General features: G+C 43.2%; 1 protein-coding gene across 1 annotated transcript in view; it reads left to right on the top strand.

Annotated features, from left to right (window-relative positions):
- Positions 1–13096, top strand: part of GTF3C1 (general transcription factor IIIC subunit 1) — a 38554-nt gene that overhangs the window by 8630 nt on the left and 16828 nt on the right. Inside the window, exons 9-21 of the mRNA XM_038150697.1 lie at positions 278–602; positions 1573–1784; positions 2272–2411; positions 4020–4173; positions 5080–5183; positions 5413–5594; positions 5949–6215; positions 6448–6593; positions 6998–7095; positions 8612–8708; positions 9427–9604; positions 10427–10562; positions 11560–11695. Coding sequence (XP_038006625.1) covers positions 278–602; positions 1573–1784; positions 2272–2411; positions 4020–4173; positions 5080–5183; positions 5413–5594; positions 5949–6215; positions 6448–6593; positions 6998–7095; positions 8612–8708; positions 9427–9604; positions 10427–10562; positions 11560–11695 — 2175 coding nt within the window. The remainder of the gene's footprint in view (positions 1–277; positions 603–1572; positions 1785–2271; positions 2412–4019; positions 4174–5079; positions 5184–5412; positions 5595–5948; positions 6216–6447; positions 6594–6997; positions 7096–8611; positions 8709–9426; positions 9605–10426; positions 10563–11559; positions 11696–13096) is intronic.

The following is a 13096-nucleotide window of genomic DNA, read 5'->3' as shown; positions in this document are numbered from 1 at the left end:
CACACAGTTTGTTCTTCCTCAGACTTTTCTCCATCCCACATACCGTAGGAGTTTCATTCTAATACACTGGTAATGCAGATTTGTTCATTTTTCAGGCTCAGAATTCCTTTTGATTTCTCTACGTGAAGGTTAGGGATGTTTTTGTTACTTAGAAAAAAATTATATCTTTTGATGGGTGGGGAATAACACTGAGAACATTTTCCCTCTGTTGATGCTGGAGAACACTGATAGAATGGAGAAGCAAGGTGGTAAAATAACATTCCAACTGTTTCCTCAGGGTTTTATGGAGGATGAAGGGCGGCAAAGGACAACAAAGTACATTTCCTACATTTTTGCAGAGGAGAGCGATTTAAACCGTCAGTTTGAGAGGGAGAAGGCCAGGAGTGAGCAGCTGGCTACAGTTACTTTGGCTCTGGTGCCAGAAGATTCCCCACCTGTGGAAGATGCATCTCCTGGAGAAGAGGAGACTGTGGCCTCAGAGTCTGACAATGAGGAAGAAGGGAAGGACAGGAAAAAGAGAGGAAAAGGTCAAAAGGCCAACTCTGGTTCTCCAGTGAAATCACGTGTCCAAGATGATGTCCATCAGACAGCACCGGCCAAAGGTAACTTGTGATTTGGAAATCTGGAGAGCAGCCTGCATTTTTTTATGGGTCATTTTATTAAAGAACAAATAACATGTTATGTGATTCTATTATGGCTTTTGGCCACATACTTATTTTTAAGCCTATTTGATTATTTCCGTGCTTTGCCCCCAAATTGTTCTGGTTTGGAACACCAAGTGTGGTAACCTCTGGAGACTGTCAGGGCTGAAGTGTGGCCTGGTGTCTGTGTGCCAGTAGTGTTTGTGCTGCCTCTCCTGACCCCATGCCATGTCTCCCCTTTTCCCTGAGCTCACACACTGTGCTCCTTGGATATTCAAGGTTGGGATGACTTGACCCACAGCCTTACTCACCTGAACATTTTGTAACAAAAATGTCTTGTCCCCTGAAGTTAGTTACCTCAGCTTCTTCTTTAGTTATTTGGAACATGTTAGTGTGAAAGCTACCAGCCTTTGGGGGACATATTTTGAAAAATATATGGGGGGGTGGGTTAACTTATTTTTTCAAACCTATTTAGATATTCCTACAACTTTTCTGATAAACTCCAATGGAAGAGAGGAGATCTCTATTTTTCTGTGTAGATTATCTTTGGAGTAGTATTAAATTCTTGTTCTGCTTTGAGTCAGAAAAGTCATGTTTCTGACAGAACTTGAGAATCTTTGAGACAGAAACTCTCCTTTCTTCAGACAGCAGTTTCTGGATAAGCCCTTCATGACTTTCCAAGCTGTGAAAGGTTTCTGAGTGGAGAGAATTATTTGATGACAGAGAGTTCACCTTTTTTTTTAGCTTAACTTTTGGAGGCTGAATGCAGTCTTTTCATGGTCAAACCACTGCTTCCAGCAGGGAGAATGTATGAAAAGTGTAGCAGAATGCTTTTAAGTGCAGATACCTGGCTAGATGGGAGAATGCCTCTTAGAGTGAAAGCTGAGCAGGGAGAGCAGAACAATTACAAGGCTTTTTGTTCTCAAACCAGGCTCAAAGCCAACAGCTGTGAAGTCTCAGGGGAAGAAGCAGCCTTCCCCTCAAATTCTTGAAGATCCTGAGGAGCTCCCAGACAACATTTCAGGGGATAGTTCTACTTTGGGAACTCTAAAGCAGGAGTCCAATGTTTCTACCTGTGCTCATCCCACGGATGAGGATGGAGATGTGGCTGAGGTGGAAGAAGTCAGACTTGAAGATCCTAAGGTAAGATCACCTGTCTTACTATCTTCTTGTTGATACAGTTGTCTGAGCTAAGTTTTGTGCTCTTATAGAAAGACTTCAAACTGGAGTTTTTATATTTATTTATCAAATTGTTTTGGGTTTTTTTTAAATTAATTTCAAAGTACTCTCATATTTTGGCTGCACTGCATTGTAGATATAAGTGAAATTTTTTTCAGGAGATAGGAGGGTAGATGTCCAAAATACAGTTGTGGGTTAGTTCCCTGGTGCCCTCCAAATTCTGTGCTGACTGAATGCATGTCACAGCTTAATGTAGCACACAAGGGCTGCTTATCCTCCCCTCTCTGCCTTCCTGGGAACGGGAGATAAGAGACAATCTTCATCTGAGTAGTTTATTATAAATAAATCCATCCAAACGGGGAATTGCTCAGCTGTTGCTGTGTGAGGAGCCCCTGTTAGGCTGCAGACAGGCTGGCTGATGTCCCTTTTTGACGTGCTGTGCTGTCCCCAGAAGCCCTGTGGCCCCAGGAAGGAGAAGCGCTCCAAGGCGGCGGCGCTGGAGAGGCCCCACGAGACCTACAGGCTGCTGAAGCGCCGCAACCTCATCGTGGAGGCCGTGCGGAACCTGCGCCTCATCGAGAGCCTCTTCACGTGAGCCAGGGCTGAGCCTCCCCTCTGGGGTGCTGGGAGCACTGGGGGCTTATTCCTTCTGCCTTGGCTTGTCTCTGGTGGCACCATTGCTGTAAGGATGAGAGGGTGCTTGAATCTTAATCAGCTCTTTGGAACCAGCAGTGGTTCCATGCTGATAATTACACAGGAGTGCTTTCATTCCTTATATGTCTGATAAATACAGATCAAAGAACTTAGTTATCCCTTCACAGTGTGCCAAACTTGGGATCACTGTGACCCAAGTCACTGTAAGGTACAGCACTTCCCTGCTGCAGGATTCTTGCATCTGCGTCAGTTTTATCTCAGCATCGTTTCAAAACTTGTTCATGTGTTGTTCTGCATGGACTGCAGAGACTCAGGTTTTCATGTCACTCATCACTGGCATCCTAGCAGGGCCCTCAAAGTTTGCTTTTCAGTGCAGTTTTATGTGGTGTTATATCTCTTCTCCTAACATCTTATCTGAGCTGGAGATACTTCCCTAAATGTTATAATGTCTTTCAGCCCTTTAAGATTTCACCTCCAAAAAGAAATGGGAATTCTGGTGCTCTGTTGGATCCTAAATTGGCAGTACTGTGTTGTCACAAACAGGATTGCAACATCCATCTTCTGTGTCAGCACAGAAGATCCTGGCATGTCAGTATACCCAGGGCTGCTTGCTGTAGGAATTCAGTAAGAAATGGCCTTACTCTGGTCTGAGTATTGTGAAACCTTCTGTCACCTTGTTTAATTGCAGAGTGTTAGAAAATTAGAGCCTCATCTGGCACCAGCCTCAGCAGTGATTGATTGAGTCACATCCAAGTGCAGGCTTGGAAGCTATTTCAGGTCCCTGCTGTCCCTTCAGTGCTGCCAACAGGTTCCTCACAGGTTCCTCAGAATCAGTGGAAGTTCTGTCCCTCCCCAGTCTCTGCCAAGGAAATTTACTGGTGTTTGACTTCCATTTGTTAATTACTAGAATGTGGTAATCTTTCAGGACAGTTGAAGTCCATGTGTACATTCAGTTATTGCTTCATTCCCTTGTTATCTGCTGGGTCTTTTTCAGAATTGATTCCCCAGGAGCCCAGAATTAGGGCCTGGGACACTTGTGGGAAAGTGCATGGGAACAGGCAGGGCACGAGTAAGGTGTGAGCACACCCCTAGCTTCATTTGGGGGATATGTGTATCTGTATCCATGTTGTGAATGCAGGAGTCATTTCTGTGCTCTGAAACCACTGAATAAACCCTTTCTGCCTCAAGCTGAGCTGAGCTCACAACTGCAGGAGCTGAGTGCATCTGTTAAATCACCACTGAAAAAGCTGTAGGGTCTCCTGACCTTAGGGAGGCTGCAGTCGTAATTGCACTGTAGCCATGCACAGGGGAATCAGGCATTGAGAATTTGCTGTCATCAGAACAGCAGTTCTCCCCTAACGAGGAAAAGCTTGAGTACAAAGAAAAGAGAGGTGAAATGTAAAGCAAAGTTCCCCATTGTCTCCATAAAAGGGAATAGGGAGCAGGGAAAGAAATGGCCATTCACCCCACATCCTCTAACAAACCACTTAGGCAGTTTGGAGCATTGCTGGCCTTAAAATGCAAGGTATCTTTGGCATCTTTCAGACTTCAGAAGATGGTGATGGATCAAGAGAAGCAAGAAGGTGTCTCCACCAAGTGCTGCAAGAAGTCCATCGTGCGGCTGGTGCAGAGGCTGGCGCGGGACGGGCTCCTCAGGCTCTACCGCACCACGGTCATCCAGGATGGCATCAGCAAAAAGGTGACAGCACAGACACAGCCTTCATCTCACTCCTCACTGTGCCCTGGGCCTTTTGCTGGATTGCATAGCTGACTTCGCTTCTTGTAGCAAAACCTACAGGGGAGCTACCCAGAGGCTTCATGTCAAACTAAGCTACTGTGAGAACCAGATCACTGCTTTCCATTATTGGCCTGCAGATAATTGAGACCAAGGAATAGGCCAGAGATCAAAGTCTCTGAATCTCCCTTCCCAGAGGTTCTGCTGCTTATCTGTTCTGTGATTCGTGGTTCTTTCCCTACACTGCCAGGCTGCACCAAAAATCTGTTTAAACCCCTTTTGAAAGCCAAGAGTGTGTGAAAAATCCTCAGTGAGCTTATGAGTTGAAATTTATAGAATGTGATTTTTTATTTTAAAACAGAAATCCACTGTTATTGAAGTTTATGGAAGTCAGATGTCTGTGGCTGTAGAATTGAAACTTGTCACTTACTCTGGTGTGAAATGTCATAAGCAGAGAATTGAATCCACTGAAAATTACCTGTTGTATAATTAGTGTAGAGCACATATGAAATCTCACCAATCTGAATTGTGTGTGTACTTTCAGCAGCAATACGTGTTAGCTTGGCCTTTCACCTAAGGAGCTCTGACTTTTCATTTTTCCCTCTCAGCCTAATATTTACAAGTCAAAGTATTTGTTTCTCAGATATTTCAGCTTTTTAAACCCCAAATCCCAAGGTTTGTAGCAATGTCATTAGCAGTTTATTGGTACAAAGACCATGTGCTTTGACCTCTTGTTTAATACAAAGTAGCAACAGGAATTTTCATCCAAAAATGAAATTAGTTAACTGTTAATCTCAGATGATTTTGCATATGATTAAGAGCCAGTGTCTCCATAGACACCTTTTGTTTGTGTTGTGCTGCTGTGGACAGGTGGAGTTTGTTGTGCACCCCTCAGTGAGCCCCAGTGATCCCCTGGTGAAAAGCGCCATCGAGCAGGTGCGCTTCCGCATCTCCAACTCCAGCACTGCAAACAGGCAAGTCAGGGATGGCTCGGGGGAGCTTGGCTTATCTAGGGTATGCAAAAATATGCAGAGGAAATAAACACAAGGTAAGCAAAAAAACCCAAACAAACAACCTCTTCTTTAGCAACAGAGAAATGGAAGCACAAAGCTGAGGCAATGTGCTGATATCTCCTGAAGTCAGGGAAGAACAGGAATTGAGCTCTGCTTATTTTTACCTAAGTGCTGTGTGGTTTTGCTACAGGATTAAAGTCCCCCAGACACCAACATCCGAGGACCATGGTGAGGAGGAAAACCAGGGACAAGAGGCAGTTCCTGATTCAGGAAATATGCAAGAAAGCTCATGTAAAGCTGATAATAGTCGGGCAGGAAAAGCTGATGATAAAATGGGCATAGCACAGCTAAAGAACTATCATCCTGTTACAGGTACAGCCAGCTTTGGGGTTTCTGTCATCCTTCACCTTCCCATTTATTATTAATAATAATTTCCAGATGTCTCCTAAGATACAAATGGTTATTTTTCTCCTCCTATAGAAATAAAATTGGATTTATATTAAACCAGTCTAACTTATCCAATGTTTTCTTAGCTGCTTGTGTTTTTACAATTGTGAACTGGAGCATTTGTATTTACTACTACTTCTTTACTATTTGTAATTTACATTTACTTTCAACTGCCCATCTTCCCTTCCACTTTTCTTCATATTATTTTTGTGCAAGGAGCTGTTTCTCCTGCTCTAATCCTCTTTTTGTTTCTATGTGGTCTTTAATCTTCCCTCCCAGTTCCAGGACTTGGACGTTCTCTTGGCTTTCTTCCCAAAATGCCCCGTTTAAGAATGGTCCACATGTTCCTCTGGTACTTAATTTATGGACACCCTTTGAATGAAACACGGCAAAAAGGAGGAAGCGATGGTGAGAAAACAAAAGGGCTGGATGAGAATGCAGCTGTAATTGAAGCACAACCAGATGGGACCTTGGAAATTGTGTCAACTGTGGTGAATCCCGAGAGCTCTGCACAGGAGACTGAAGTAGATCTGTCTAATCAAACAGGTAAGAAGTGGCACATCCTGACTTAGCTACAGACCTTACCATGGTTCAACACTACAAAACAGATAAAAGTCTACTTCAGAAAGGTTTGGATATCAAGGGTTTAGAGAATTTTCAGGTCATTTTGGATTTTCAGACTGTGACCTGCCAGTTGTGTTGTGCTTGAGCAGTCACAGTGAGACTCTGGGTGCGAGTGTTGGGTTTGTTGTGTCTGAGGCAGTGTTCTTGTTGGCAGTGTACGTGGATGACTCCTCCTGGATGCGCTACATCCCTCCCCTGCCCGTGCACAGGGAGTTTGGCTTTGGATGGGCCCTGGTCAGTGACATCCTCCTCTGCTTGCCTCTTTCAGTCTTTGTTCAGATTGTACAAGTCAGCTACAAGGTACAGTGCTCTTTTGTTTTCCTTCAAAGTCTCATGATGTCAGCTGTACCTATAGGCTGGAACAAATATTCCCTTAATCTGTTTTAGCAAAACTAGACCCTGGAGAGGAGAGAAGACACTTCAGTCTTTTACAGAAAAAGTAGTTCCTTTTCACAGGCTCACTGAAAAAAAAAATGTAGAGCCCTGTAATACTGCAAATTTTTAAGCTGCTATTTTGCCAAGAGCTTTTTATAATCTCACTGAATCCTCTGCCTTATTGATTAACAAGAATAATGTTTAAGCATTTTACAAAAGCAGTAAGGTTTGCTTAGAAAATATTTTAGTAGGTGATTCTGGTAGCAAAGCTTTATACTTGAGGGGATAGTTGCATTTTGCATTTTGATTAATTTCCAAAATAATTCTAGGTGGAAGGTCTGGAAGACTTTTTAAATGATCCACTAAAAAAGCACACTCTGATCAGATTTCTTCCAAGGCCAGTGCGACAGCAGCTCCTCTACAAAAGGTAAGCAGCTGAGTCAAAATAAGTGGCTCTAGAGAAGGACCAACAGTGGCTGATTGTTTTCTCAGTTATTTCCTGTTTGAGTCAAAGAGAACTGTGGCACTTAAGACAAGGACCATCAATCCTCAAAGGATAGTGTGCCAAACTGTATTTTTCTCTCCCAAATAGAAGGTAATAAGAAACTAATAAACAATATTCATGTATGCTGTCAGGCAGTGCTTGAGAGCTGGGAGGTTCTGTCCTTCATAACTCATGAGCAGGATGTTGCTTCTGTATAAAACACACTCCAGACTGCTGCTAAATTCAGAATTTAATAGGGTCTAAGTGTTGCTGTCCTTCATAAATCTTTCCAGAGGTGCCACATTTCCCACCTCCTGCTTCTCACACATTCAGTTTCTCCTCATACTCTCCGTGGCACATCTGCCATGGTTTGCCATTTCTCTTCCAGGAGATGTAAAACTTGACGTTGGACTGAAGAAAGGAAAGTGATGTAAATGTGTGGAATCAAGAGCACCGTGTTAGTTTTCCCCAGAAAGTCACTGCTGACAATTTGTGAATGGTTGGGGTTTATATGACATTTTCCAAACCTGCAAATGTGCTTTTGGTGAGGCAGCAGGGCTGGGCAGTATCAGCAGCCAAGGCTCATGGGGAGCCCAGATTTGCAATTCCAAACCTTTTGTTGAATCTTAGCACTTAGAAACTGGATTGATGGCATTTTCTGAAATCTGCAGGCTCCATCTGATGGGGTGATGCAAAACAATATGACACATAACCAAGCTGTCTCTTCAGCCTCCTTTCACTAAAACTTCCAACTGAGCCAAATTTCTAAGCTTGATCTTTCTGACCCCCGGAGAAAACTCCTGCCAAAATCCAACTCCCATTTAATTGCATTTAATTAGATCTTAGTGAAGTTAAATGTGGGCAAAGCTAATTTTTTACAAACTGTCTCAGAAACTAAATCTTGCAGAAAGTTCCTGCAATTGCCAGAATTTTGCCATAGATGTAGGTATGCAGGATGGAAAATGCTGCACTTTTTGCTCTGCCAAAGCTTTGAGCAACTGAAAGCAGTTTCTTGGAGCAGTAATTTTAAACAATCTGAACTGCAGCAATCATTGCCCAGTTCTTCATACATACATGTATGAAGGCCTGCATTTAGCAGTCGTGTTTTCTTACTCCTGTCTTCTGTACATAACATGAAATTGTCTGTAGATCTGCTGTTGACCATATTGAATTCATTTTTACATATGTTGTTTCTGGCTAATTTTCTTTCTTGCTAGCAAAATTTTGCTTAGTATTTGACTGAAATACTGGGTTTGTGATTTTAGGAGAGGAAGTTTAGATCCTTGGGGTATTACATGTCTTCCATAAGCTGATAATTCAAGCAAAAGTACCACTTCAGGAATTCTGTAACTCGGTGGTCTGCTGAAAGCTCAGATTGCTACTTGAAAATGTTGGATTTTCTGGTATCACTTCTCTATTTTCATGAATGCTAATTGTAACACTCCTACCATTGCTACAGGAGGTACATCTTCTCAGTGGTAGAAAACCTTCAGAGGTTATGTTACATGGGACTGCTGCAGTTTGGCCCAACAGAGAAATTTCAAGACAAAGACCAGGTAATTAAAAAAAAAATTAAAGGCAGCTACTCTTCAGGAATCTTCCAAGATCTGGGGTTCATAATTACCTTAAATGAAGTACTGATGTTTCAGAGGTATGTGCAAACCTCCAGATCCAAGTGATACTGTAAGTTGTGCAGGTAATTTTTCACCTCTTTTCTCTGGAAGGGAGCTACTCAAATGTGTCATGCTGAGCACTGCACACAGGAATGACCCAGGAGGTCCCAGACTGGCAAGACTTAGTGAAAAATGAGAATGACACATTCTTTTCCATCAAGCTCTTAAGCTTGGATGTCTGACACAGAATAAAGGCACTGATCTCAGTAAAATAATGAGATTCATGTGCATCTTTTTAGATAGAGAGCACCTGCAAAGGAGAAAGCAGACCAGACCTTGTGAGATGAGAAAGGTAATGAGACCCCAAACACATCCTAATCCCGAGTGAGGACTTGCAGGAAATAGCCACTCTCTGAACTTGGAATATCCTGTGCACAAGGGAGAAAAGAAACTCTTCTAAATCTAGAAAGGAAATTTCTGAATTGCTGTCAAGGGAATTTGGGAATACAGAGCAATAGTGTGGGAATGGGTGTGGCCTCTGTCAGAGCAGTGGCTAAAAACAGCAAAGACAGAAACTGTCCAGCCCTAACCTAGCTGGTGTGACCTGCTAATGAGGCAGTTTTAGTGATGTTTACAGCCTGAGCTGTGCTGTGTCTGGCAGGTGTTTGTGTACATGAAGAGAAATGCTGTGATTGTGGACACCACCATCTGTGACCTGCACTACAACCTGGCACAGAGCAGCCGCCCCTTTGAGCGGCGCTGCTACGTCCTCAACACCCTGCAGGACGTGGAGAACTTCTGGTTTGATCTGCAGTGTGTCTGCCTGAACACACCCCTGGGTATGGCACAGTTGGACCCCCTGAGCACCCTCTCTGCCCCTTCTGGGTACATCCCAATTCCTCTTCCCTTCCTAAAACTTGAGCCAGGCTCTGGTTTTCTGTCGGATGCTACGATGCCCAATGGGCGGGAAGAATTATGCACAGAGCTCCATGATATCAGAAGGCTAATTAATTACTTTATTATACTATATTATACTGAAAGTATATTACACTATTTTACACTAACAAGAACTATTACTAACTAACTAACTAACTAGAAAACCCATGACTCTCTACCTGAGGGTCCCAACACACCCATGTGGATCCAATTGGACAATGAATCCAAAACACCATCACCAGAATCCAGTCAAGCAATCCGCTTGGTAAACAATCTCCAGAACACATTCCACATGGGCACAAACACAGGAGCAGCAAATGACATAAGAATTGTTTTGATCATTCTTTTCTCTGCTTCTCTCACAGCTTCTCTGAGGAGAAATCTGAGAAAGCTAAATCTCTCTGTGTTCAGAGGGCATGTGCATACCACAGGTTTCCACTTCTACAGTTTTGGAATGTTGTCCTGTGCATCATAAAAAAAAAAAAAAAAAAAAGTTGGGACCTGTGTCCATATAATTCTATAAAGTTGTGATCCACCTGTGTTCAAAGCATTGCTGCCCTGTTGGAAATGCCAAAGTTGACAGTAGCCCTTCTCTGTGAGAAGCAGGCATGTTGTTTTGAGAAGGGGTGAGAATGGCAGTACTGTGTGGGAGCAGTAGTTTGCCAGAGCAAGGTGCATTGAAGATAAGCTGTCATGCTGAGAGTGAAACCCCTTTGTCTGTCCAGGAGTTGTCCGCTGTCCTCGGACAAAGAGGAGCAACCTTGCAGGAGAGGAGACTGCCCTGGATGTGGAAAAGGAGCAGGAGTCAGCAGTGAACAAACACAACCTGGAACGGAAGTGCGCCATGCTGGAATACACCACGTAGGTGCTGCAGCAGGGCAGGCCAGAGGAGCTGTGCAGGGGTTGGGATGTGACTCAATAGCAAAATCCCTTGAGACTGGAGCATCTCAGCTGGGTGTTCTGTGCAGTTCAGAGGTGAACTGAGTCCAAGGAGATGTTGTTCTGTGTCATGTTCCCAATAACTTGGCTGCCAGGCAGGTTGTTGTGCTGGAGGGATGGGATGAGCAGATTGGGATTTCTTTCCAGAGCAGTACAGATGTGTGTTGCAAGAGTCCTGAGGAGAGCAGAGTTGGGAGGGCGGGAATGCTTCCCAAGTACAGGGAATGCCAGGAGTAACAAATGTAAAGGTTTTCTCTTCCTGTGCTTTATATCATGGCATGTCAAATAGCTTCAGCAGCTCCCCAGTGCCAGAGTCTGAATCCTGTCCCTTTGTGCTGCACTTGGCTGTAATTGGTTGCAGATTAATTTCTAATGTGCACTGTGATCTGGAGGTGATCTCTGGAGCATTTAATCTTCTGCCTAATCACACCCAGAATACCTGGGAGGGTTGCATGCTCACAACATCTGACAGCCCTGCAGAACCCCAGCTAAATTTTTTGATTGTGTTGTGCACTGTGGTTTAGCTCTGTCAATATTCTATTCTGTTTCAATAAACAGTCTGTTTAAAAGTATTTTCAGTTAGTTCCATGTTGCAGGGGAATATAGCAAGTTACCTTAAAAAAAAAATGGAGTTGAGGGACCCCTTTCCACTGATCCTTGCTTGAACTTGCATATGGTCTCTTTGTGTGGCAGTAAATCTTTTAAATTGGATTTCTGGTGTTTACTTGCAGTTAGGCTGGGGATCACTGTGACATCTTTAAGAAAGAAACAGTTTTGGGATATAATTAATGGTGTAATATTACCCCCTAAACTGGGAGGGCAAGGGGAGAGTTCTGCACATTGCACACACACAGTTAAGAGCTCTGAGGAGGAATCTGCACAAAGTAATCCCTGTGGGTTTTATTCCTCTTGCTGGTAGAGGCAGCAGAGAGGTGGTTGATGATGGATCCATCCCTGGAGATGGCCTGGGAGCTGCAGGTCTGGATTCCAGCTTTTATGGGCATCTGAAACGCAATTGGATCTGGACGAGCTACATCATCAACAAGACCAGGAAGGTGGGTGTTTTAAAATTTATAAACTGTAGTGATTTCTCCAAATTTTAATGTTCTTAAGGTTGAGGTAGTGACACCAAATTCTGTTTGCATGCTTCAGTAAGGGTTTGCAGCACTGGAACGAAAGGAGTGCCAGATGTTCACAAATCTTGGTGCTGAAGTGAATGAAAGAATTAGACATAAATTTTATTTGAAAACTGAATTTGTTCATACATTCAACCAAAGGAGAAATACTTCAATGAGCAAGCAGTTCACACTACTCAGTGGTTCCTCTTGCCTTTCTGGAATGTAGAAGTTGTCAGAGAAAAAGCAAAACATCCAAAACAAAGAAATACACAAGGAAAAATATAAAAAAAATAGAGAGCCAAACACATGCAAATCAGAATTCTGGCTAATGTCCTGTCTCTGATGGAAGCTTGTAAGAGCAAGGGATATTTCCTCAGAATGCTCTCCCAGCTGTCTGCAGTCTTGGCTCAAGGCCATTCTGAATCTGGGATTGATGTTTCAAAGCAGTAATAGCTTTTTTTTTTTTTTTTAGTAATAATTTGTCTGGTTTTTGAGCATATGTAAGTCTTTCCTATCCCCAGCCTCCTGTGGCAAAGTGTTTCAAATTCCTGCTATGTGCCACCATTTCCTTTTGATGCCTTAAGCTCCCCAGTAATTGAAGAACTGAGGGAAGCTGTGAAAAATACTTTCTTCATTTTTCTTACTGTTTCACTGGATTTTTGTAAACGTCTCTCAAGTCTCTCATAATCATCCTCTTTTTTTAAGACTGACATCTACCATTCCCAGCATGGAACTGTCCTGTCTTTAATCATTCTTGTTGCCTTTATTTTTACCTGTGATAGTTCTACTTGTCCTTTTTAGGGTGGAAATACAGTCTGAGAGTGCTTCAAGGTTGTGGCCAAGCACAGATTTTTGCAGCTGCTTAGCGTTGCTTTACTTCCCTAAGAATTCCTTACATTTCCTTTGCTTTTCACCATTACCAGGCATTGAGCAGGGACTTTAACAGGACTGCCTGTAATTACTCTCCCCTAAGCAGTGCACAAATCAGAGCCTATCAATGGATGTAAAATTAAGGTGCTAATTTATTTCCCTCAGGCAGGATCATTTCACTCTTAATTCTGTCTGCTGTTCAGTCACCTCATTGTTGAGTAGTAGCACAACCTCCAGCAGCTCTTTCCTCTCTGCTTTCCTCTCCACATCTTGTGACCAGCTTCTGCCCCCAGTGAACTCCACCCAAGAGAAATGGTTTAGCAGAGAATGGCAAAACTCCCAACACACGGCACTTGGTTCAGGCTCAGATTTAGGATGGGCAGAATGTGCTGTAGGGGGCATTTACTTTGTGTTTCTGTTTGCATTTTGGTTTTGTGCTTTTCAGAAGTTCCTTTGGAATGTAAAATG

The sequence above is a fragment of the Motacilla alba genome, chromosome 14, assembly GCF_015832195.1.
Source record: "Motacilla alba alba isolate MOTALB_02 chromosome 14, Motacilla_alba_V1.0_pri, whole genome shotgun sequence".
Lineage (NCBI taxonomy): Eukaryota > Metazoa > Chordata > Aves > Passeriformes > Motacillidae > Motacilla > Motacilla alba.
Note: the sequence above shows the minus strand (reverse complement) of the source record. Positions and strands in the feature narration are given on the sequence as shown.